The sequence below is a fragment of the Sus scrofa genome, chromosome 8 (assembly GCF_054392235.1).
Source record: "Sus scrofa isolate SSC_HxYL_T2T_F1_AM1 chromosome 8, Sscrofa_HxYL_maternal_Yorkshire_Landrace_v2.0, whole genome shotgun sequence".
Taxonomy (NCBI): Eukaryota; Metazoa; Chordata; class Mammalia; order Artiodactyla; family Suidae; genus Sus; species Sus scrofa.
Genome location: NC_139390.1, coordinates 120,455,277 through 120,482,089, shown reverse-complemented (window position 1 = coordinate 120,482,089; position 26,813 = coordinate 120,455,277). Strand labels below are relative to the sequence as shown.

The following is a 26,813-nucleotide window of genomic DNA, read 5'->3' as shown; positions in this document are numbered from 1 at the left end:
ATGGCTTGGGTTCAGTCCCTAGCCTGAGAACTTCCGCATGCTGTGGGTATGGCCAAAAAGAGAGAAATAAAAAAAGTCTTTGGCCTTACATTAGATTAGACACAACTTATAAATGAGAATGAAAAATTAAAATTCAAATAAAGAATCATCTGTGCATCCCCCTAGTCCACCAACCTAGCTTCACTTCTAATCATGTCAAATTTCCTGTGGCAATATTTTTTTTTACATTTCTATCTTATCATGTGCTGCTTCCTCTGTCTAAAATCCTCTTTTCTTCATAAACTGGCTAATTTTTTTCCTTCAATTTACTAGGTTCCCTATGCAATCTTCCTATTCCAATTTCAGTCCTATTGATTGCTACATTGGAGCACTTAATGGACTTTAATTATTTGGATGTGACACTGTCTCTTCAGCCAATAATGATCCTCTTAATAATGTCCCAAGCCTCCACACCAGTGCTTCTCCCATATTTTTACAATATTAGAAATAAAAATGAAGGAGTTCCTGCTGTGGCACAGTGGGTTAATAATCTGATTGCAGTGGCTTGGGTTGCTGCAGAGGTGCACCTCTGATCCTCTCTGTGTACTGGGTTAAAGGATCCGGCTTCACCACAGCTGGAGCTGCAGCAGGGATTCCATCACTAGCCAGGGAACTTCCATATGCCCCAGGTACCACCATAAAAGAAAGAAAGGGAAAAAAAAGAGATCAAAGCAAAGGAATGGTGAACATAGTATTTACTATGAAAGTTACTTCCAACAGGAGGATGCTGACTTTGGATGGTGAGTCTGTGGGTCCTTATTACATATTCAAAAATAATATAAAAATAATACAAATTCTGTGTTACTAGGTGTTCCCACTGTGGCTCAGCAGGTTAAGAATCTGAATAGTATCCACAAGGATGTGGTTTGATCCCTGGCCTCCCTCAGTGAATTAGGGATCTGGCATTGCACAAGCTGCGAAGTAGGTCGCAGATGCAGCTCAGATCCTCTTGCTGTGCCTGAGGTGCAGGCCAGGACCTGCAGCTCTGATTTGACCGGCAGCCCAAGAACTTCCATATTCCGCAGGTGCGGCCCTAAAACAATAAATAAATTAATTAAAAAATTCTTCATTATTAAAGTACAGTAACTAGGAATTATTCACAGGAGGGGGACTACTGGCCTAATTACTATCAAGTCTTCCAGTACTTTGAAAGACTTTCCTTTCCATTTTTATCTCCACAGAGGTTTCTCTTTGATCTTACCAATCACACATTCAGGACTTGTAAAGTGGAAATGGGCAATATCAACTCTCTTTCTCTGACCCCGATCTCTGCATTGGAATTCATGGGTTACTAGACATTTGCTTTGCGTCCGAGCAGTTCGTTTCCTTCCGTTTTATCAGGAACAATGTACACAAGGCCGAAATAATTCCTAGATTTGGTTATTTGATGACGTGAACTGAAGGTGCTCATTTGGGAGTCTCTTATCATCAAAACCGAAATAACACGTATTTATTCAGGGTCGAGTTATGCACTAGCATCCTAAGCGAGGATTTAACAAAACAACACCGCATCCTCCCCCTTATAAGGCCGCCCTCCGCTTTGGGCCTGCGCGGGGATGGGCGCGCTAACTGCCCCTCCTCTTCCCTCTGACTGCGGAGGGACAGCCCGGCCAGCGAGCTCAGCAGCGCAACGCTGTGGCCGTGCCCGCCCACTTGGGCGGAGACGCCGCGCTCCGACGTTCGAACGCGGCCCCTGGGGTCTCCACCAATGAGAAAAGCGAATCGCGAGGCTCCGCCCTGTCGTCGGAGACGCACAGCCACGCCCAGGGCGCGCGGACCTTGGGTTTCCTGGGTGTCCAAGCCCAGGGGTCGTCTTGCTACTCTTGCCTCAGCCGCCTGCGGTTACCTTCTCCGCCCGGTCTTGTTGCTGTCGCCGCCTTCGTCTGCACCATGGCTTTCGCAACCAGGCAGCTCGTGCGCTCCTTGTCCTCCTCGTCCACCGCCGCGGCCTCGGCGAAGAAAATCCTCGTCAAGCACGTGACGGTCATCGGCGGCGGGCTGATGGGCGCAGGCATTGCCCAGGTGGGCCGCCCGGCGGGCAGCGCTCTCCGCTCGCCTTGCTGCCTACGCTAACCTGAGAGCTCTGGCGGGCCGCGACCCGGCGGGGTGTAGCTCCGAGAGACCTGGAGAATTTCCCCTCCTCCCCTGTCCCCCTGCCCGTGTAGTTGAAATGCCTAGACCCGTGAGTCTGCACTCCCTCAAAGATCTGGTGTCTTTTGGCCGAGCCTCCGTTTCCGAGGGTGTGCGTCCCGAGACCTGGACTGCGATCGGGTTTAATTTTTATCGGTGGTTTTTTTTTTTTTTTTTAAATAATTCTGCAGTTATTGTCAGAGTAGTTTTCTGCTCTTCGAAATGGTCTTCTTCCGAGTGTTTCCTATGCTTGCTGGATTACAAAGGTTAATAGTAGTCAGCACTTTTGTAGCATTTTGTAAAAGTTATCTTATCGGAGCTTGTGAGGCCCTGGGACGCCACCAGCTGCTGCTGCGCGGGGCCTCTTTGACCTAATGCCCTCTGGTGCTGGGGAGAGTGGGAGCGGGAGGTAGAGGGGCCAAGGGCTCTGAAGGGGTAGCTCATTAATCTCGCTGTGGATCTTCAGGACTCTGCCCTGTTCCACCTGAGCTGTGATTCAGGGACAGTTGTGCAGTTATTATCTAGATACTGTGGTACTTGTACTTTATTGATTTTTAGCGGTTACATTCCAGGTTGTATTGGGGAACCGTGATTTTCATAGCCTAGCTGATTATCTTCTTAGCATTTCAGCCCTTGCTACTAGTATTGTTGGACAGGGGAGGCATTGATCTAGTTTTTTTGGGGGGGAAGTACCTTCAGTGGCTTCAATTTTGAAAAAGATTAATTTTTCTTAGTTCTATTTCCAACCAAGTCCTTGCTTCTGTGCTTGCTTTTTAGAAAAATCTTTTATTGTCATTATGTATCTTAATTTTTCCCACCCTGCAGGTTGTTATTTTTTTTTAAACAACTATTAATTTGGTTGCTTTTTCTCCTAAAATCTGTTTTTCATTAATGTTTTATCCTTCTGACAGGCTCCCATTTCTTTTCAGATCATGTTTTGGGACTCTTTTTATTGTGTACATGTTCTGAATGCTGGGTTATGGTGTCCTCATAATCTTTATTATTTGTGAAAGGGAGGAGTAAGTCTCTTTAACTGAAAGTTCCATGCATTATATTACATGATAATCAAAAGAGCACATTTTGTATCTCGCTACTCCACCCAAATCTCTCTGTGCTGTGAGAGTGAGATTTGTTGTGGCAGGTAAAGAAAATGACATATTTGTTTAGAAACATCTAAACAACATTTCAGAAGATATTAGGGCCTTAAGCCCCCAATAACAATATAGGAGATGGGTCCAAAATCTATTGTTGATGGTACCTTGAAGTGGAAGAGGATTAGAAATTAAGTAGAAAGCTTCACTTCAGCTTTTGTACAAGTTTAGGTTGCTCAGTTCCTGGAATATTGTATCTATTATTGGCTAAAGAAGAGTGTTGTGCTACACAAAAAGGCAGACATAGGCACACCAAAAATTCTAGGTATGGTATTGGAGCTTTGATTTGAGAAAGGAGGCAGGAGTTGCACAGTGAGACCAATTCAGACTTGTGAATCAAATCATTGAGTAGTTGAATGGGGAGGGCCTTTTGAAACCTAAGGGGTAAAAAAGAGAGCTTTTACCCCACAGGTTGGAAATGTAATGGAACTGTCATTCAACTCATTGATAAAGACTAGAAGCTTAAACAGTGGACAGTTGTAGGGAACAGTAGTTCTGTCCTTACATAACGAAGTTTTAAAAGAGCCTCAGCCACTGTGGGTGACAGCTTTAGTTCTGTGGAGAGGAACCCTTCTTTCCTGCAGAATGTCTCTGTATGCCACCGTCAGGCATTTGCTTGGTTTCAGTGGTTTAGCTGATCCGTTTTTTGTACTCCATCCTGCAGCTTGCTGTTTGAGGCAGTATTGCCTCATTCTCTGTGTTCTTTGGCCTACAGCTTTTGGCAGAGGGTAAATCTGTTTTGCTTACTCAGTGCCACAGATGACTTACATGATGTGTTTCATCTGCAGATTGGATCCAGTTCACTGTGGAGAGTTGGGCTAGCCTCTGCTGGCTCTGCCTCACGTTGGCTGGTTGGCTGTGTTAATGTGGGAAAGTTACTTCTCTGCCCTGCTGTACTGTACTCTTTGAGGTAGGGCTACTGCTAGTACCAGCCTCTAGGAGTATGGAGAGGATTCAATGAATTAGCCCACGGCATGTGGCATCTAGTAAGAGCTCCCGGAACCTTAGTTGTCTTCAGGGTTATTACTTCCTTGGCCCTATCCTTGTCCTTTTGTCATTCACTCCTCATACTCTGCCCATCTCTGATCCTTGCACCTGTGTCAGGCCTGAAGTGTTTAGACAGAGAATTCTGGTTGTGGTTCTGTTCCGTCTTGCCTCATCTTGAAGGCAGTTGCAGTTGATGCTGCAGTTTGTTCAGGGACCTCTGAAAAGAGAAAAGACACTTTTTACCCTCCTTTCTTGCTACTACTCATCCTCAGTAAAGCCTTAAAAACACAACCAGAAACTAACATCTAAGTCGTGCTACTACTTTGCATTTAGCTTCACTCTCCTGAACGCTTTCTGAAGTAGTTTCATTTTGTTTGTGTTTTGGCTGCGCCAGCGGAATGTGGAAGTTCTTGGGTCAGGGATCGAACCAGTGCCACAGCAGCATCACAAGCTGGTGCAGGGACAATGCCAGATGTGTAACCTTCTTCGCCACAAGAGAACACGTGAAGTAGTTATAATTTTAATCAAGGTGTCGTTCTGTTTACCATTTTAGTCTTTTAAAAATGCACCATTTTTGCCATATGTTCCAGTTCATGCTGAGTAGGTTGAAAAAAAATTAAGTAGCTTTTGTGGGAGCCTGATCCATTTTTCAAGCAATTAGGCAATTTAAGACAAGTGAGGTCTGCGTTTAATTGTATGTGGTTGGTCTGCGCACAGACCACTTGTTCATTTATATTTTCCAAGAGTATCTACTTTGCCTGTCATTTCTTTTGTTTGTTTTAAATTTAAAAAAATCCCTTAGACTGCAGGTTAATATTTAATTAAGGTTAACTTATTTTGTATGTTTGCCCATTATATACTCCCGACTTGGGTCTTACTGCCAATTTATCCTTAGCTGGATACTTAGGCCAGCAGAGAAGCTTCCAGGAGTAAATGACCCTTGAAGTGGGGTACAGGTTGTTTTTGCTTTGTAAAGGACAGGGAAAAGGAGGAAAGGCATTAGTTGTGCATGTCTTCAATTTGTAGACTGGGGCTATGCTTTGCTTCCTGCTCTGCCTTTTTTCTTATGAGCAGCCCAGAGAGCTCATAGATTAAGTTACTGGTAAGGAGCCAGCAGGCTCCCTGGGAAAGGCATTTCAGGGGCTGGGTTTCCTGGCTCTCTGATAGAGCCTTTCTTTTAGTGCACTGCACTTCTTTGAGGAAGTGAGATAGTTTGCATCTTGAAGGAGATTGGAAGCTTGGAGCTGGGCTCTTCTCACCCAAAGCTTTTTTTTTGGGGGGGGGGGTCTTGAAGAGCAACAAGCAAAAAGTGCACTTTTGGGAGTTCCCATCGTGGCTCAGCAGTTTACGAACCCGACTAGTATCCATGAGGACGCGGGTTTGATCCCTGACCTCGCTCAGTGGGTAAAGGATCTGGTGTTGCCGTGAGCTGTGGTGTAGGTCGCAGACACGGCTCGGATCCTACATTGCTATGGCTGTGGTGTAGGCTGGCAGCTGTAGCTCTGATTGGACCCCTAGCCTGGGAACCTCCATATGCTATGGGTGCTGCCCTAAAAAGATAAAAGACAAAAAAAAAAAATCTGCATTTTCTTCCCCCCTGGGGAGAGCCCCTTCAGCTGTTAAAAACATACGTGTGCGTGTGTGTGTGTGTGTGTGTGTGTGTGTGTGTGTACACTCTAAACTACAAATGTACATTTCCCCAACATTTGCGTTACTCTGCAATGCTTGATGAGGACTCAAGTGGACCAGAAGGCGTCTCCCCAGCTGCCGAATTTGTTCACCCATCTCTTTCCCCTGCCCCCAACTCTGAATCTCCTGGTACTGTGTAGATGCGTGATCTGAGTTGCTTTCTATTGTTTGGCTTTATTTTCTGGAGCTACAGCGAGCATGGCTCTGCTGAAATTTGCTTGAGAACAGTGCAGTGGCCTAGGAGAAGCTTCAGGATGGCAGGAGACTGGCACAGTCACCTGGCTTTAAGCTCGCTTTATTTATTTATTTATTTGTTTGTTTGTTTATGTCTTTTTGCCTTTTCCAGGGCCGCACCCGAGGCATATGGAGGTTCCCAGGGTGGGGGTCAAATCAGAGCTGTAGCCACCAGCCTACGCCAGAGCCACAGCAACGTGGGATCCGAGCCGCGTCTGCGACCTACACCACAGCTCACGGCAACGCCCGATCCTTAACCCACTGAGAAAAGCCAGGGATAGAACCCGCAACCTCATGGTTCCTAGTCGGATTCGCTAACCACTGAGCCACGACGGGAACACCTAAGCTCTCCTCTTAACCGTTCTCTATGGAGGAATAGTTTTATTCCCAGGTGTTCACGTTGTCCTCAAGGGTATGGGATGCATGTTTGCCCTGAAGTTCTATTCTCATTTCCCCTGTTGTTGCTCATTTCGTTATTGGGCTGTTCTCTAATCTCTATAATGTACTGTGACAGTAAAACCAGCTGTCAGCGTGCTAGTCATTGGACTTGGGATGGGGCTGGAGATCCTGTAGAAGAGGTGGGGCTAACAGACAAAAAAGAATGCCAGGGTGTATCTTTGGTCAAGGCAGAGCAAAAATGGTGCCTCAGTCAGGTTTTGGGTTTTCTCTGCCACGTCCTAGATCCACCTCACTGTTACCTGCCCCGTTCTTGAGTTTCTCATTGCCTTTCCTCTCCCTTCTCGCCATGTCTGCCTTGGCCTAGCTTTCCTGGAACCACGGGGAAGCTGCTGCTGCTGCTCTCTGTTCTTTATCTCCCGCTGGGTTGTGCTAACAACAACGCGATAATTTCTGGAGAGTGGTGGCCTAACACTTGAAAGCGAGCAGGCCGTGAGGGGGCTGCTGGAGTTTGGATCCCATCCTTTTCCTCCCCTGGCTGTGGGGGCCTTGGGTGAGTCACATAACCCCCCTCTGCTTCTTCCCGTATCTGGGACTATTGATACTCATGCCCTGTTCTGAGAGAGAAATGAGCCATGTGCCTAGAGCCCTCCCAGCATGTTCAGTGGTAAGTGTTCCATAAACATTAGCTGCTTTTGTGTAGATCCATCAGCTCTAATCCAGCGATGACTCCTCTCTTAGATTCTCTTTCCTGTCTTTGGAGATATGATAGGGAGCTATGGAGAGTTCAAACAATTCTAAAGACTAAGACAAATGGTGGGGGTTGTTGAGGAAGATAATTGTCGCGCTTTGTTTACTCGTACGTGGGTATTACAGTAAGTTCATACTCATAAAGCATTTACAACAGCGCCTGGCACTTAAACACTCTACAGCTGTGACACTTTATTCTGTCCAAAGTACTTTAATGTCTGTCATTTCATGTGGCCATTATAATAATCATCCTGCAGAAATGGCACTGGGGGTCAGGGGTCAGAGGCAGGGCTGGGGCTGGAACTTGGGTCTCAGTTACTGTTCTGCTGGCTGGAGATCCCTGAAGCTGAGATGACCACAGTTCTACCATACCTCTGGCCTCTGCTATCTTGTGGGGAGAAGTGTGGCCTCCATGGGCAAGGGGATGTTTTGTGGGTGTCTGGAATCAACACATACTAGCTTAACCTCTCCTCAGCTCTGGATTCAGAGTTAGAGTCACCTGCTGGTCACCTCCATTCTCTGCTACCATCTTTCTGCCCGTAATAGGCACAGACTCACCTCGCAAGACTTCTTTGTCCCCTCCGGCTCTCTCAGAGCGTGTCCTCCCTCTGTGATGCCGTTGTTGTTCTAGCCACTCTGCACTCCGAAGACGGGGTCGCCGTTTGTGCCCTCCGTGCTGCAGAGGGCTCTCAGGCGTTCCTCCTCTGAACAGGGCTCTTGCCTTCTTTCTAGTTCCTAGACCAGGCATTGTTACTTGAATTATTGTGGAAGCCTCCTCATTGATTCGTTTCAGCAAACTCTAGTAGAAAAAAAGCACTCATCCTAACAGACATCGCCGTATCAATCTTCCCAGAGAGCAGGATTTGCAACATTCTCCTCCACTCAGAAAGTGTCCATCCTGCAGCATCTTTACAAGATTCCTAAATGTAACTAAGACTTAGTTGATGCCAGTGACACATCCCATTATCCCATGTCCTTTCCAGAATTTGTGGGAGATGGGAGTGGAGGGTCCGAGGAAAGAACTTATTTTCTCTACATTACCAAACTCAAATTTTTTTTTTTTCATTTATTTATTTATTTATTTTGGTTTTTAGGGCCATAACTGTGGCATATGGAGGTTCCCAGGCTAGGGGTCTAATCGGAGCTGTAGCCGCTGGCCTCCGCCACAGCCACAACAATGCCATATCCGAGCTGTGTCTGCGATCTACACCACAGCTCACGGCCATGCCAGATCCTTAACCCACTGAGCTAGGCCAGGGATTGAACCTGTGTCTTCATGGATGCTAGGCAGATTCACTTCCCCTGAGCCACAACGGGAACTCCAGACTTAACTGTTTTAAGAACAAGCCAGCTGGTGGCGGTTGAAAGTCTCGGCAGAATGCCTTTTTCTGACAGTTGAAGTTAGTGTTGACAACTCGTGTTGATGGCGGAGTTTAAGGCATTGCACAACCAGAGATAATGATAAACTCATACTTGGCAGCTCTGCGAGATGCAACTGATTTATGACTTTTTTCCTCTCTGGATCAAATCATGAGAACTCAAGGGCAGGCCTTGATGCAAAGGCACAGTAGCCTCTGGGGCCCAGCAGCCTCATGGGGAGCACTGACTCTTTTGTATTTGTTCTTAGGGGATTAAGAAGTTAGAATTTGGGTGTGGCAGAGGGGACAGGTAACTGTGATTTTTCAAAGAGAGTGTAATGTTGCCGAAATGAAACCCTCCTGTAGTGTATGGGCCCAAGGAGCACCTCACTGGACCAGTTGATGTAGTTTTCACAAATTCACCACTCAAGTTATACTTCAGAGGAGCTGCTTCAAATCTTGTGATATGTTTGCAAAAATTGAGAAATCTAGCAAGACTCTGCTTGGCGTGTTTCCTTGGCCCTATGGCTGGAGTACTCAGGGGCTTTGATAAGTATGCTATTCACTTGGTCTATTTTTACAGCTCTGAAGCACCCTTGTCTAAAAATATTTCTCTGGCTAAGCTTGCCTTTCCATCTTCCAGGCTGGAAAAGTCATGGAGCTGAGGACATAGCCTGCAAATAAATTTTTTTTTTCCATCGTAGACTGCTTGTCCTCAAGGCCTTATAGTGTGTAGGTCACTGTCATTTAAAATAAGAGTTCTCAGTGGGTTGATTCAGATTATTGGCATTCAAATTAAGATGCCAGGAAGAGTCCTCCATGTTTATAGAAAAAATAACATGTCTGTGGGAGGAGGAAAAAAAAAAGCCTCTTTATTTTTGTGATCCACTCTTCCACCACCATCTCCTCAGAGTGTTGGGAATAATTCATTGAATAATTTGACAAGAATGAGTGTGATTGGTTTTCTTGCATCTAAGACACATTAAAATTTTTCTAAGTAGGAGCCTTCAGTGATGTAATTTTAAAAAATCAAATTAGGTGTGAATCATCAATATCACTTATCAACAAACAGTATTGACGCTGATATCAACCACCCCAAAACTTTGTGGTTACAAAGCAACACTGTAAATTTGTAAGTTTCATGCCTTGACCAGGGATGGGTCATTGTGATGCAAGAATTTCAGCAAAACAACTCAGGCTAAATCTAGACCTGCAGGAATTAACCCTTATAGCACTGTTGCTATGAAAGTCATAGTCTTGTCTTTTGATATGTATGTGTGCACATTTCTCTTGGGCGAAAATGCTGGATTACAAGCTATGAATATATTCAACTTCAGTAGATAATGCTGAACATTTTTCCAGAGTGGTTGTACCAGCTTAACAGTTCTGCCATCAGAACTCTTGGTCTGTAGGTTTATATTGTTGTTCCTTCAAAGTTTAGGTCATTCTGGTGGTGTAGTGACGTTTCATTATGTTTTTATTAGAATTTCCCTGTGCTCTAGTGAGATGAACCCCTTTTCATATGTTTTATGGCCATGTAGATATAGTCTTATATAATATGCTATTAGATTTCATTCCTATTTTGCTATTAATGTTGTCTTTTTTTCCTCATTAATTTATAGGAAATGTTTATAGGTTCTGATTATGAATTCTTATATATATTTCAAATATATTCTCCAGGAGCTCCCGTCGTGGCGCAGTGGTTAACGAATCCGACTAGGAACCATGAGGTTGCGGGTTCGATCCCTGGCCTTGCTCAGTGGGTTAACAATCCGGCGTTGCCGTGAGCTGTGGTGTGGCTCCCAGATGCGGCTCGGATCTGGCGTTGCTGTGGCTCTGGTGTAGGCTGGCAGCTACAGCTCCAATTAGACCCCTAGCCTGGGAACCTCTGGGAGCGGCCCAAGAAATGGCAAAAGACAAAAAAAAAAATATGTATATATATATATTCTCCAGTTCCCTACATGGACTTTTAATTTTTTTTGTGATTACTATGAGGCTTATGTTTATAGCAACTTGTATCTATAAGTCTATTTTAATGACAACTTAAGTTTGATCCTATGCTAAAGCTCAACATTATTTTAAAAAAATTTATTGAAGTATGATTGATTTACAGTGTTGGGTTAATTTCTACTGTACAGCAAAGTGACTCAATTATACATATGTATTTTCATATGCTTTTCCATTATGGTTTATTATAGAATATTGAATATAGTTCCCTGTGCCATGCAGTAGGACCTAGTTGTTTATCCATCCTGTAAAAAATAGTTTGCCTCTGCTAATCCCAAACTCCCTGCCCTTCCCTCTCCTATCCCCCTCTTCTTGGCAACCACAGGTCTGTTCTCTATTATGTGAGTCTGTTTATGTTTTGCAGATATGTTGATATGTGTTGTATTTTAGATGCTACATGTAAGTAATATATTTCTTTAATCACTTTCTCTTTCTGACTTCACTTAGTATGATAATCTCTAGGTGCATCCATGTTGCTACAAATGGTGGTTTTTCCTTTTTTTTTTTTTTTTTGTCTTTCAGGGCCGCTCCTGCAGCACATGGAGGTTCCCAGGCTAGGGGTCAGTCAGAGCTGCAGCTGCCGGCCTATGCCAGAGCCACAGCACCTCAGGATCTGAGCCGCATCTGCAACCTACACCACAGTTCACGGCAATACTGGATCCTTAACCCACTGAGCAAGTCCAGGGATTGAACCCGAGTCCTCGTGGGTGCTAGTCGGATTCACTAACCACTGAGTCATGACAGGAACTCTGGTTTTTCCTTTTTTTTTTTTTTGTCTTTTTGCTATTTCTTGGGCCGCTCCCGAGGCATATGGAGGTTCCCAGGCTAGGGGTCTAATCGGAGCTGTAGCCACCAGAGCCACAGCAACATGGGATCCGAGCCGCGTCTGCAACCTACACTACAGCTCACGGCAACGCCGGATTGTTAACCCACTGAGCAAGGGCAGGGACCGAACCCGCAACCTCATGGTTCCTAGTCGGATTCGTTAACCACTGTGCCACGACGGGAACTCCTGGTTTTTCCATTTTTAACAGCTGAGTAATGTTCCGTTGTATGTGCGTTCCGCATCTTCTTTATCCATTCCTCTGTTGAACCTCATTAGGTTGCGCCCATGTCTTGGCTGTTTTAAACAGTGCTGCTGTAAACATAGGAGTTCATGTATCTTTGTGAATTACAGCTTTGTCTAGGTATATGCTCAGGGGCAGGATTGCTGGATCATAGGGTTACTCTGTTTTTAATATTTTTGAGGACCCCCCCCCCATACTGTTTTCCATAGTGGCTGCACCAATTTACATTCCCACAAACAATGTAAGGGGATTCCCTTTTCTCCACACCCTCTCCAGCATTTATTATTTGTAGACTTTTTAATGATGTCTGTTCTGACTGATGTGAAATGATACCTCCTTGTAGTTTTGATTTGCATTTCTCTAATAATTAATGATGATGTAAAAGTCAACATTATGACTCCCTCTTGTTTTATGTTTTTGATGTCACACTTGACGTCTTTTATGTTGTGTATCTCTTAACTAGTTATTGTAGTCATAGTTGTTTTTACTATTTTTGTCTTTTAGCCTTCATATGAGTTTTATAAATGATTGATCCACTACCTTTACTGTATATTTACCTTGTTACGAATTAGTGCCCTTTGTTTTCAGCTTAAAGAAGTCCTTTTAATATTTCTTGTAAGGCCAGTTCAGTAGTAATGAACTCCTTCACTCTCAGTGATAACTTTGCCAAGTAGCGTATTCTTGATTGCATGTTTTTTCTTTTAGCACTTTAAATACGTTGTGCCATTCCTTTCTGGCACACAAAGGTTTTGCTGAGAAATCTGCTGCTGGTCTTATTGGGGTATGTATTTCTCTTGTTGCCCTTTTTTTTATTTTTTGTTTTTTTTTTTGACCACTCCAGCAGCATCTGGAAGTTCCCAGGCCAGGGATCAAACCTGGGCCACAACAGTGACCCATGCCACTGTCGTGACAACCCCAGATCCTTAACCCCCTGTGCCACAGGGAATGTCCTTGATGCTTTTGATATTTTCTCGTTTTGGTTATGTGTCTTGGTGTGGGTCTCTTGGGTTCTTCTTATTTGCAACTCTTTGGGCTTCCTGGATCTGAATGCCTGTTTCTTTTCCCGGCTAGGGAAATTTTCTGCCATTGTTTCTTCGAATGAGTTTTCTTGCCCCCTTTTCTCTCTCTTTGCCTTCCAGAACACCATAATATGAACATTAGTATACTTGACGTTGTACAGTTAAGTCCCTTAAGCTATCTTTACTTTTCTCATTCTTTTTCCTTTTTGCTGCTTTGAGTAGTTGAGTTTTACTGTCTTGTCTTCTGGCTGACTGATTCTTCTGCTTTATCTACTCTGTTGAACCCCTGTAGTTTTGTTTTTTGATTTTTTTTTTTTCCAGTTCAGTTATTGTATTCTTCAGCTCTGTAATTTCTGGTGGTACTTTCTTATATTTTCTGTCTCTTTGTTGAAGTTCTCACTGTATTCATCTATTCTCCTACCCAGTTTGGTCTCTTTATGACCATTACTTTGAATTCTTTATCAGGTACATTACTTATCTACTTTATTAAGGTTTTTTGTTTTTTTCCCTGTGCTTTTATCTTGTTCTTTCATCTGTTCAGTTTACTTGACTCTATACAGTAGATGAAACAACCACCTCTCCCAGCCTTTGAGGAGTGACCTCATGTATAAGATGAACCTTGTCGTTCAACCCTGCGTCAGCTCCTGGTTGTCTCTCAACTCCTGTGCTCATCTAAGCAGCCTTTTCTATCTCTAATAGCTCTCAGTATCAGGATGTGCCAACTCCTATTAGTGTCCCAAAGGGGAGAATCTTAGCATCTACATTCACAGGCTGATGGGAAGCCAGACCCTCAAGTAAATCAGCTTTTAAAAGTATGCAAATATATACAGTCCTGTGGAACCTCAGGCCTAAGCCCCACTGGCCACCAGAGCCAAGTGATATGGAGGTGTCCCTTGTCATCAGTAGCAAAAATTGGGGTGCCAGACGAGGGCGTATGTCCTTTGTGGGTGACATCGATTATTACAGTTCCATGGGGCCAGGAATGCAGGCTCACCTGGCCTCTAGAGATGGGCAGTCAAGAGGCACCCTCTAGGCAGCAGCCACAGAAATTGGGGCACCAGCCACGTGTAACAGTTTCACACCAGAAGATGCTGGTGCTCTGGAACATGACACAGGTAGAGCACAGAGAGGTTACCCATTAGTTTCCGTCCCTAGAGAGTGTTCCAGCAGGCTTCGAGATGTATGTGTTAAATTCGATGCCTGCCCTTCATGCCAACACTTTAAAATAAGCAAGCCAGCCGCCTTTACTTTAAGTCTGGCACTACCAGCTGCCTTTGAGCTGGGCCCTGGGGTCTGTGAATCTGTGCACGTGAGCCCTTTAAGAGTGGCCTCCCAGATTGTTAGAGTCTTGTGGGTCTTGGGACATGAGCCCTGTTGGTTTTCAAAGCCAGACTTTTTGAAGGATCATCTCAAGTGTACGTCCCGAATGTTGGGGTGCCTGCAGTAGGTGCCAGGCCTTTGCTCTTCAGAGAGAAGCTCCAGGTTCCAGGGTCCTTCTGATGTGGGGTTTATGATGAGGTTGTATCCCAGTTTCTCCTACCCACCTCGATGTGGTCTTCTTTTTTCCTAATGTATAGCTGTCACTCAGCCCACCTTTAGGTGTTTTTGAAAGAGAAAAATGTTCTGTACGTAGCTGTCGGCTCAGTGTGTCTGGGGGGAGGTGAGTTCAGGATCTTCCTACTGCTCCGTCTTGAACTGCAGCTCTGATATGATGATTTCCACATTTTGAGGGGAGGCCCTAAACTTCCCTGAAGAAAAGAGCCCTGGACCTTCCCAGAGACCTAATCTCATCTTGGCTCTTCTCACCAGGTGTGTTTGTTCAGTCAGCATTTCCCGAGGGCTTAAATAGCGAGACAGAGTCTATTTATTCAGCAAAGGTAAATGGCATGTAGTCAGGAGTAGGGGAGCGAGGGAGGTGGCACTTAACCAGATGATCATAACACATCCGGTAGGAGCAGTGGTTAGGGTCTGCAGGGTGTTAATGAACACAGGGGAACACCCTGCCTGGGTCCGAGAGGCTCTTGGGGTGGGGACGCTGAGTGTCTGGAAGTGACACTCAGGCTTAGTTAATGAAGGAAAGTTGGGGACAGTGCAGAGGCCTGGGGGTGAGAGGCAGTGGCAGACCTGGGGACCTGCAGGCCTTGTGGTGGTGGACTTTCCAGCCACATCGAACAGTGTTTGGAGAGGAGGTAGGTCTCTTTCCTGCAAGACTGTGCATGCCGTGTGTAGGAACTTTTATTCTGTGGTCATGGGGAGCCATTGAGAAGTTTAATGAAATAATATAGACAGAAGTACCTTTTATAAGTACATTTTGGCTAGAACACTCTAGGGCCTATATGTCATCTTAGGCGAATATATATATATATATATATTTTTTTTTTTGCTTTAGTTACTGTTTCCTTTCTTAGTAAAATGAAGATGTGTCGGATTAGATTAAAAATTTTGTGTGTGTGATTTAAAAAAAAATACATAAAATAAAACTTATTTTAACCATTTAAAAATTACAGTTCAGGAGTTCCTGTTGCAGCTCAGCAGAAATGAGCCCAACTAGTATCCATGAGGATACAAGTTTGATCCCTGGCCTCACTCAGTGGGTTAAGGATCTGGCGTTGCTGTGAGCTGTGGTGTTAGTCGCAGCCGTGGCTTGGATTTTGTGTTGCTGTGACTGTGGTGTAGGCTGGCAGCTGCAGCTCCAATTTTTTGTCTTTTTGTCTTTTTCAGGGCCTCACCTGGGGCATATGGTGGTTCCAAGGCTAGGGGTCCATTCAGAGCTGTGGCTGCCAGCCTACACCAGAGCCACAGCCACACAGGATCTGAGCCGTGTCTGCAACCTACACCACAGCTCATGGTAACACTGGATGCTTGACCCACTGCGCAAGGCTAGGGATTGAACCCGTGTCCTCATGGATGCTAGTTGGGTTTGTTAACCACTGAGCCACTTCTGTATACATTCTTATGAAGGAACTTACGAAGAAAGACTTCATGGCTAAAAAGTTTGAAAGTTACCACACTGCTCTTCCTGCTCTAAAAATTTATAATCTTGGAGTTCTCATGTGGCTCAGCAGATTAAGGATCCAGCTTTGTCACTGCAGTGGCTCAGGTCACAGTGGCTGTGGTGCAGGTTTGAGCTCTGGTCCAAGGGCTTGTTTCTGCTGTGAGTGCAGCCAAAAAAAATATTGATGGTCTTGACTATCTGTAGCTAATAAAGCTGAACAGTATGTACGTTGCCTGTCTCTGACCTCGCAGTGGTTGAGAAATTAAGGTGCGTCACTTTCTCCCTACTATGACAGCGAAGAAATGTGTGCTGGAGGGAAGCCCTTGTCATGTGTCCGTGGTCATCCTCGGCCTGTCTCACATATGTGTCCCTCACAGATGGATACAAACACAGGGGTCTATGTGTCTCTGGCCTTGCCCACAGCCCCTTTGGTAAATGGGGCAGGATACGTGGGCATGCGGGGAGAAATTAAGCATAAATCTATTTTTGAATATTACACAGCACTTGCCCTCCAGTTCCCCCTTTACCTGGCATCTCAACCACCAGTGCCAGAAAACGGTTGACCTGCTCGTGAAATAACAGAGACATTTTTGTGGCAGTTTTTTTTCCACTTAGGTAATCCACTAAAGACCCCAATTAATTATTAGCTCTTTTTTTTTCTTTCTATCCTTTTCAAACTAGTAGTGTGTTTTTTTCATAATTCTAAAATAATGTGGTTATGTAAAATTTGTTGTAAAGAGTTCATAGTAGCAAAACCAGTCATGATTTCTTGAGAATTTATTCTTCTTTTTTTTTTTTTCTCCAGTCTTTTGTCTTTTTAGGGCGGTACCCGTGGCATATGGAGGTTCCCAGGCTAGGGGTCAAATCCGAGCTACAGCTGCCGGCCTATACCACAGCCACAGCAACTCAGGATCCAAGCTGCATCTGCAACCTACACCACAGCTCATGGCAACACCAGATCCTTAACCCACTGAGCAAGGCCAGGAATTGAACTGCTGTCCTCATGCTTACTAGTTGGGTTCATTAACTGCTGAGCCACAGTGGGAACTCTGAGAGGTTATTCTAAGATAATTTATAAATCGAAGCTTTTAAATAATAGATCATGCATTCTTTTCATGAATATTAAGTGTCCCCTTGTGCTAGATATTGGGGTAGGTCAGAGGTAACACATGGTTGCTGATCTTGAATTGCTCGCTGTCCAGAGGAAGAAGTACAAGTATCACCAACTAATTGTCATAAAGACACAGATTTCCTGCTTTCCATATCTAGAATGTCACTTGATGCAAATGAAAGTTTTAGTGATTTAAATACCTTACTTTAAGGGAGTTCCCGTTGTGGCGCAGCAGAAACGAATCTAACTAGGAACCATGAGGTTGTGGGTTGGATCCCTGCCCTCGTTCAGTGGGTTAAGGATCTGGCGTTGCCCTGAGCTGTGGTGTACGTCGCAGACGCGGCTCGGATCTGGTGTTGCTGTGGCTCTGGTGTAGGCTGGCAGGTACAGCTCCGATTAGACCCCTAGCCTGGGAACCTCCATATGCCACAGGAAGTGGCCCTAGAAAAGGCAAAAAAAAAAAAAAAAAAGACAAAAAATAAAATAAATACCTTACTTCAAGATATGGTTTTTAGGCACTTAAAATATGATGTTACATATAGGATATATATTATTATGGTAAGGAAAAATGGGTATTAAAAAGGTATATGTTAAAAGGGGTATACATATTTGCATATGAAATTTATATTTAAAGGAAATTTTGGTTGGATTGCAGTTAGGAGTGTGCCAGGGCCACTCCATATTGGGATTTGTGGTAACAGCTGCTTCAGACTCGAAGAAGTAGATGATGCAGTACCCCTTTTGAAAAGGTCTCTAGGTATTATTTTGAGTTCATCATCAAAAGTTGGTGTTGGGAAAAAAAAAAAAGTTGGTGTTGGTCTGGAGTTCCCTTTGTGGCTCAGTGGTTAACAAACCTGACTAGGATCCATGAGAATGTGTGTTCGATCCCTGGCCTCGCTCAGTGAGTTAAGGATCCGGTATTGCCGTGAGCTGTGGTGTAGGTGACAGACATGACTTGGATCCTGCATTGCCTTGGCTGTGGTGTAGGCCAGCAGCTGTAGCTCCATTCGAGCCCTAGCCTGGGAACCTCCATATGCCAGGGATGCGGCCCGAAAAAGAAAGAAAAAAAAGAGTTGGTGATGGTCAGCTTTTCCACATCTAATTTATATTCATATTTGGAATTTCTCTTATGCACTAGTTGGTTAATGACCTTTATTCTGAAATTTGTGAGATTTTTACAACATGAAATAGTTTGGTTTTGATTTATATATTATATTCACGTCTTGGGGTTTGGGCTACCATTATATAACCGAGAGGCCATTGGTAGTTGATGGCTCTCACCAGCTTCACACTCTTTTCCTTCAGTATTTGTCCTGCAGGAAAGAGCTGCTGTATCTGTAAATCAGTATAGGCACAAAGAAGGGGTCACCTCTGCTAGAGGCTGGGAGAGCTTTTACTAAAGAGGAGAGCCTCTCCTGTGATGATCCTAGTACAACTATAAATGTAATAAAATTCACTGAGTAATATAATAAAAAGAAGAAGAAAAAAAGACGAGGAGACCCTCTCTCTTGGATTATGAAAGATGAGTTGGAGTCCCCCAAGCAGCAGTGAGGGGGAGGAGCTTTCTGGGGGAGGGAGCCTAAGGGCAGGGATATGCAGAGCCGGGAAGCAGTGCAAGGAAGTGCGGTGCGTGCGTGTGGCTGAGGGGAGCACGGGCAGAGGCCACTCTGCTCCAGGCACCTGCTATTCGGCAGTTATTTATTGGACAGCCACCATGTGCAAGTGGTGAGTGCTCGGGGTTACAAGGACCAGATCAATGTCTGCCATCAGGGGATTCAAAGCTAAGAGGAGAGAGCCACATGACACAGCTGACTTTGGTGTAAAGTAGCAGATTAACAGCAGTAAAAATCTCTCTCAGATTTCAAAATAGAGAAAGGAGGACATTCCTTTGGAAGAAGGTGTTCTGGAGAGGGTTGCTTTTGAATTGGGCTTTGAGTAGTGGATAGAAATTTCTTTGGACATAAGTAGGGTTGAGGTCGAGGAAACCGTTGGGGCATTCGGTTAATTAAACATTAGGTTGGATTGTTCTCAGCAGCTGGGTTTGTCAAGGAGATTGGGCCCCTCAGGGTAGTGGTAACACGAATGAAGGTCTTTGAACCTTCTCACCCATTCCATTGCTCCACGTTAAGGTCGAGGAGACGGTCAGTGGGCCTTAAGGACTTTTTCTGTCTCCCAGTTGGAAGACAAGCTGGCCCTTGCCCAGCTCAGAGCTGTCTCAAACTGTTCCCCTTGGATCCGGCCATGCCTTTCGAGGTTGAAAAAAGTCAGCACCTGAGCTCTGGATACAGGAAGCCTTGGCTTCAGAGTCACATCTAGACTTTGTGTCTTGTTACAGTGCCTCCCCCAAAGGCCGTCATGAAGATCAAAAGGGGATAATTTATGAGACGTGAAAGCTCTCTGAGAGCAGGAGAATTGTTTTGTTCATCACCTTATCCCAGGGCCTGGAACAGGCCCAGCACGGTTGTTGAGTCAGCAGGGGGCAGTAGTCAGTGGATCAAGGAATGGGTGTAGAGATGTCCTAGTTTGCTACTCTAAATGGTGGTTCCCCTCCGTCTTCAGGGGAGCACAGATGTCGGGGCGGTGGGTCAAAATGCCCACCTCTCAGAAGCCAGATGTTTTGTCTGTGATCATTGGTCATTTGATGGAAAGCATTTTCTGATAACCTGCTTTTTTTTTTTTTTTTTTTTTTCCCACCCAAGCTATCTGAAGGCTTCCCCACTGTCCCGATCGTGTGTATACCCCAGCACAGTTATTTGGCTTTTAAGAAAAACAGCATTTCTTCTATCTTCAGCCTTCAGATTAGCAGGTAGCTGAAAGCCATGCTTGAAGGCCTCACCCCTGGCCATGCTGCAGGCTGCATCAGCTTGTTGAGCCTTCGTGGGATGAAAGTCATCCAGCTTTTGGGTTGGACGTGGATTACATGGGGGCGGGGGACAAACTGTCTTCATCCCGACTCTGTCTTGGTGGTGGTCATTTAGATGCCCACCAGTAGGAGAGGATTACCACCCCGTTTGGAGTGGATGAATAAAATCAAAGAACACTGGACTTGTCCTGTGGAAATTTTATCAGGCATCTAATACATACCAGGCAGTGGGCTAGATGTGGTTTGTTTGATCATGTGTATAGTCAACAAATATACATTGAGTACTCACGGTGGACTAGTCACTGAGGTTGACAAAGATGAATAGGACAGGAAGTTGTCCTCAGGATGTTGCCAACCCTGTGTCTCTTGGGTATGTCTGCTGGATATGATCACAGGGAACTCGAGCATGGGTTGGGGTTGCTCTCGCTGGTGGGTAGAATGAAAGTGCTGCTATAACTTGAAATCACTTGAGGTTGTGCTGTAATGGTGATTTACTGCTCTGTAGTTAATTGTGACCTGTAACTAAGAGCCTTACCATAAAATGGAAAATATGTCAAAAATTTAAATTTCTCTTTTTGCCTGTATTTTTCTCCAGTGAATCCTAACCATATCCCACTTTGAGTTTAAACCAGAATGTCCTTTTCTGTCTATGTCTGAGGAACAGCTGCATCATAAGATTTCCTTTGTACTTTCCTGAAGCTTTGTGCATTAACCAAGGCAAGAAAAGCTGAAGTAGAAAAGTGTTTAAAGGGATAACTATTTGATGTATACAATGATTGCTTTCTCAATAGACCAGAAATACCAGTTTAGGCTCCCCCCCAACCCCTTTTTGGCCACACCCGCAGCGTATGGAAGGAAGTTCCCAGGGCAGGGATTGAACCTGCGCCACAGCAGTGACCTGAGCTACTGCAGTGGCAATGCCAAATCCTTAACCTGCTGAGCCCCCAAGGAACTCCGAGGCATTTTTGAGAGCCCCACATTGTAGAAAATGCTCCAGTCATTTGAGGTAGCAAGAAAAATTGAGCTCAGTTACCACAGGAGCCGCATCTTTCAGACCATTGAGGCACTGGGGCTGAGGGAGGTTTTGCAGAAAGAGGGTGTGTGATCAGTACCACACTGGGAAAGGAGATCTATGTGTCCTCTTCCTTTCTGAGCTTTGGCCCATCCTCGTGCCTCCTGTATCTTCTGGTTGAGATGGGAAAGAAAGCAGACCTGTAACCAAGTTTTATATACTCAGTCACTTTGATGTGGTCATATGACACGTGCACTTTGCTTTCCTGCAGTGTTGCCCGGAGAGCCTTGACTTAATAGCTGGGTTTTGGCCAGTGTCTATTACATACTGTGCTGAGACTAGCATTAAATAATCATAAGGATGGCATCACGGCTTATCTGCAGCATGACCAAAAAATGCCCAGGGACTATCGCAGTCAGATGTGATTATAAGGACTCTGAAAGTGACGTTCTAGAGAGATGGTGTGGTATCACCTCGTGCCCTTGCTCCGCGCTGCCTCATTAGGATTGATGCCTTGATCTTTGGGAAGTTGGCTCTTCCTAGGTCTTCTCCTCTTTTCCAGCCTTGTGAGATATCCTGCTCAACAGAATTCTTCACCATGCAGCTTATTTTCTTTTGACATTCCACATATGGAACTTAATATTATTGAGTGTTTTTTTTTTTTTTTTCTTTGTGTTTGCTCAGTGGAATGATAAAGCTTCCAAGCAAAAGGACCCTGTCCCCTGTCCTTGTTGTCTTTTTTTTTTTTTTTTTTTTTTGTCTTTTTGCCATGGGCCGCTCCTGCGGCACATGGAGGTCCCAGGCTAGGGGTCCAATCGGAGCTGTAGCCACTGGCCTACACCACAGCCACAGCAATGCGGGGATCTGAGCCGGATCTGCAACCCACACCACAGCTCACGGCAATGCCAGATCCTAACCCACTGAGCAAGGCCAGGGATCGAACCCGCAACCCCATGGTTTCCAGTCGGATTCGTTAACCACTGAGCCAGGATGGGAACTCCGCGTTGTCTTTCTTTGTCTCTGTTCCCTTCAGCTTGGGCGCTGTATTGTCCCAGATGTACTTGCATTTTCCTCCCCTACCACTGAGGAGCAAAATTACCTGAGCGATGCCTACTGGGGATGAAGTGGGAAAGTAAGTTGGGATCTGGGCAGGGAGGAATGTGAGGAATCCTGTCTGGTCTGTTCAAAGGCTAATCTATGTCAGAGGTTAAGAGGAGCAAGATAAAAATCACTCGTGTTATTCCAGAGGGACAGTCAGAGGAGCTGAGACAAAAACAGAAGGGCCCCAAGCCAGTACCTCTGCTTGCAGCCACATTGCAGACAGTGTACCCCATCAGTAGTCTGCAGGGGTGCCCATCTGAAAGCAGTTCACTTTCATCATCAGCTGCATGTAGAATTTTTTTTTATTTATTTGTTTGTTTATCTTTTTTAGGGCCACACTTGCAGCATATGGAGGTTCCCAGGCTAGGGGTCAAATCAGAACTATAGCTGCAGGCCCACACCACAGCCACAGCAGTGTCAGATCCAAGCCCCATCTTTGACCTACACCACAGCTCATGGCCACGCCAGATCCTTAACCCCCTGAGTGAGGCCAGAGATCGAATCCGCGTCCTCATGGATGCTAGTCAGGTTCATTTCCACTGAGCCATGACGGGAACTCTTGCATCTGGAATTTTAGATTTATTTTCTTGGTTTCTGTGTCAAGGTTCCCCACCAAATTCCCCTCCTCCCTCTTCAGGTTTGGCGGTTTATTCCCAGGACTAGCATATAGTCAGAGCCATGACTGTAACTTATTACAGCAAAAAGATACAGAACAAAATCAGCAACAGGAAAAGGCACAGGGGGCAAAGTCTGGAGGAAGCCAAGTGCCAGCTTCTAGAGTCCTCTCCCAGTGAAGTCACACAGGACACATTCCTCCAGCAGCAAGCTGTGACAGCACACATGAAATGTTGTCTGTGAGGGATGCTCATTCAAGACCCAGAGCCCAGGATTTTAATCTGGGCTGGTCACATAGGCACCCCCTGCCTGACAAGCACCAAAATTCCAAACTCCCAGAAGGAAATCAGGCGTTCGTGTCAACCACACTGTTCAGATAGTTCCGGTACAGTGAACATGAACCCTCTGCAAATACAAGTTTCCAGACAACATTTCCAAGAGTCTTCCTAGTGATAACAATCTCATACAATCTCACAGTGTTGCCTTTGCTGTAGTTTGTAAATTTGTTCTGTTTTACTTTGAATTTCTTGAATCGGAGGTTCAGATTTGTGTGTGGTGATTTCAGGTATTGGCCCTTGGTCTGTGCTTAACATAGGGAGAAACCTGGTCGGGACTGATAGGTGTTTAGTTTTCCAGATGTTGTGTTACTTTGACCTGCAGTGCCTGTGTTTCTGCTGACAGGACAAGTTGGATGCTTGCCTCTGTCTTGTTATTGGGATTACTCAGCTTACCTCCATTGTCCTGCTTTGGCTGTCAGATGTGAAAACTTTTCCTTTTTTGGTTCCCAGGCAGGCCCTGGGGCATTGGCAGTGCTCAGACTTGCAGCCCTGAGTGCTGCGTTCTCAGGGAGAAGCCAAAGGTGCCATTTTAATTAACTTCCCTTTAAAACCTGCCCTATCATTTTTAGAAGTGTTCCTTGGAGAGCTTTCTTTGGATTTTTTTTTTTTTTTTTTTTTTTTTTTTTGGTCATTTGTCTCTTTAGAGCCACACCTGCAGCATACGGTTCCCAGGGCTAGCGATCAAATCAAAGCTGTAGCTGCCGGGCTACACCACAGCCACAGCAATGCCAGATCCAAGCTGCATCTGCGACCTACACCACCGCTTATGGCAACGCCAAATCCTTAACCCACTGAGCAAGGCCAGGGATTGAACCCACAACCTCATGGTTCCTGGTCAGATTCGTTTCTGCTGCGCCACGATGGGAACTCTTGGAATTTGAACCTGTTTTCCTTTGAGTGCTGCTCTTCTGTTTCTATTTCTTTTCCTCTTCGGTTTTCAACTTTGAGTTTTTTAGTCCCGGTTTCCAAAGTCACACAATGATGATGGCTTTGAACTATTTGTCATCTCTGGGCAGGTTCATTTCTGCTAACCTGCCCCTCTCCTATGCACTGTTGGTCCACAGAAGCTCCAAAGCCAGGCTGAGTTCTCTTGTGCGGTGGGTTAAGGTTCTGACATTGTCGCTGCAGCAGCTTGAGTCTCTGCTGTGGCACAGGTTTGATCCCTGGCCTGTGAACTTCCACATGTTGCAGGCCCCACCAAAAAAAAAAAAAAGAATTCAAAGCAGTGGCTCTGTGGGGGTCTTCTCAAATCCTGAGGGGCGACTCTGTTGTGCTGATATCTTGCATCATTGATGGTTTTTTTAGGCCATATATATTCTCTTACTTATGGGTTGAACTGAGTACAATACTGCCTGTAATATGACCTTCTGACCTTTTTTTTTTTTTTTTTTTAAATTACTTCTCCACAGTTTTTGCCAAAACTGTTGGCAAATTGTGATGGAGTTGGGATAGACTTGTCACTGATTGTGGTTAAACTAGGCTGGCTCCATGAGGACTCGGGGCAGCTTCACTAAAAGTAGATTCAGCCGGGGTGGGCAAGGGGAAGGGAAGGGAATTGTCCTTCTAAATTAGTTGATGGCCACCCTGCTTTTATGGGAGTCTTGCCACTAATTAGCCCTTGGGGATGTTACTAATGTCTTACCTTTTGCTGACTTAGGGACTGCAGAACAGGTGAGCTGAGGGGTCAGCTGCTCAAGATGAGATGGTACAGCTCTAAGGAAGAAAGATGGTTGGGGAGGGCGTAGGTGGTCTGTGAACGGGCCGTTGAACACTTGGCTGAACACTATGTACCTGAGGAGCTGAATTTGTAATTGTAACTCATTTTCAGTTAAATAGTCACATGTGGCTAGCGCTTTCTCCGTTACATAGCACAGCACAGGGAATTGGTTCAAGTGTGGCCTTCAGAACCTTGATTCAGATCCCAGCTCTACTGCCTACCTGTGTGTGACTGTGGGCACATTTTCTTAATGATGTGAAGTTATTTTGAGAATTTGTTTTTATCCATGTTAAGGGTTTAATGTAGTACCTGGCAAGAAGTACATGTTTAGTTAATGTTGCCTTTTTTTTTTTTTTCCTTTCATTTTAGAGCACCTGTGGCATATGGAAGTTCCAAGGCTAAGGGTTGAACTGGAGCTGCACCTGCTGGCCTATACCACAGCCACAGCAACACCAGACCTGAGCTGCATCTGTGACCTTTGCCGAAGCTTGTGGCAGCTCTGGATCCTTAACCTGCTGAGCAAGGCCAGGGATTGAGCTTGCATCCTCATGAATACTAGTCAGGTTCTTAACCTGCTGAGTCACAGGGGAACTCCTAATGTTGCCTTATCTTATTGTCATGTTTATTTTGAATAGAAGGGTGTTGAGTTTATGTAGAAGATGAAACTACCATTGTGTGTGTGTTTGTTTTAACTTTTATGTTTCCTTGCTTTCTTTGGCTCTAGGTTGCTGCAGCAACTGGCCACACGGTAGTGTTGGTAGATCAAACAGAGGACATCCTAGCAAAATCTAAAAAGGGAATTGAGGAAAGCCTTCGGAAAGTGGCCAAGAAGAAGTTTGCGGAAAACCCCAAGGTAATTTCTCATCATCGATATCCCCAAGACCAGTCTTCTGACCACTTCACATTTGTGAGGGGTTCTGGCCATTGCTTGCTTTTTCAGTTTGTTTGTATAAATTCATTTCCCCAAAACTTTAGGCCAATGTAATAACAAAATCACTAAATGTTCCATGGAGGCTGGTGACAGGACAGGGGAAGTAAATAACCATGTTGTTGGGTAGGTTTGGAAGTTGAGGAGAAAGTTTCTGCACGTAGGGAACTCATCCTATGTACTAAGAATTTGGGATTGAAGAAAGAACACCTGTCTTGTAATAATGATGGAAGAGGAAGAAATTGGAAGATAAATGTTTACTTGCAAATTAAAAAGAGAATGATGTAATAAATACTGTATTTAGAGAGAAGATTTTTATGTTTTTGGATAGTATCTTATGCTTATTTGTGATGTACATATGGAGGAAAATACAGAGCGAATCCTTCTCACTTTCCAGCAGTGAATGAGCAACAAAAACTCGAAGAACCCTCAGAAGGTTGGAAACTCTGCTTTACTGACTTTCTCATCAGACCGTTGTGGTTAATTAGAAATACTACAGAAGTTACCCAAGTGAATTTTTGTTTACCTTTGTCTCTTTGTTAAAGTTGTTTAATCTCTTTGGTGTTTGCATGGAATTTCTCCCCCAGTACAGGCAGAGAAGACGGAGAGTTTTTGGTATATTTTTCACCTCAGGTATCCAGAGTGGTGTGTCTAGTTGCCTCTTTAAATTTCTTTTTATTGTGGTAAAATATATGTAACATAACATTTTCCATTTTATTTATTTATTTATCTATTTATTTATTGTCTTTTAGCCTTTTCTAGGGCTGCTCCCGTGGCGGCATGTGGAGTTTCCCAGGCTAGGGGTTGAATGGAGCTGTAGCCGCCGGCCTACGCCAGAGCCACAGCAACTCGGGATCCGAGTCGCATCTGCAACCTACACCACAGCTCACAGCAACGCCAGATCCTTAACCCACTGAGCAAGGGCAGGGATCGAACCCGCAGCCTCATGGTTCCTAGTTGGATTCGTTAACCACTGCACCACAACAGGAACTCCACATTTGCCATTTTAATCTTTCTCAGTGTACAATTTGGCATTTATATTTACAATATTGTATAACTACCACTATTAGCTATTTCTAGAACTTTTTCATCATCCCCAAAAGAAACTGTACCCCTTAAGCAGTAACTCCCCATCATCCCAACCTCTGGTAACTTCTGCTCTACTTTCTGTCTCTGAATTGCCTATCTTAAATACTTCATTTAAGTGAAATCATGCACTATTTGTCCTTTTTTTTTTAAGACAGCATAGTGTTCATTTCTCAGTCACAACAACTGTAACAGGGTGTAAAATCTTTCAAATTCACAA

The 26,813-nt window shown here is 44.7% G+C and overlaps 1 protein-coding gene across 1 annotated transcript in view; it reads left to right on the top strand.

Moving 5' to 3' along the window:
- Positions 1-1,822: 1,822 nt before the first annotated feature.
- Positions 1,823-26,813, top strand: part of HADH (hydroxyacyl-CoA dehydrogenase) — a gene marked incomplete at its 3' end in the record, with an annotated part of 52,995 nt that continues 28,004 nt past the window's right edge. The window contains 2 exon segments of the mRNA NM_214331.1: positions 1,823-2,061; positions 25,304-25,432. Of these exon segments, the coding sequence (NP_999496.1) occupies positions 1,930-2,061; positions 25,304-25,432 (261 nt within the window). The 5' untranslated portion in view covers positions 1,823-1,929.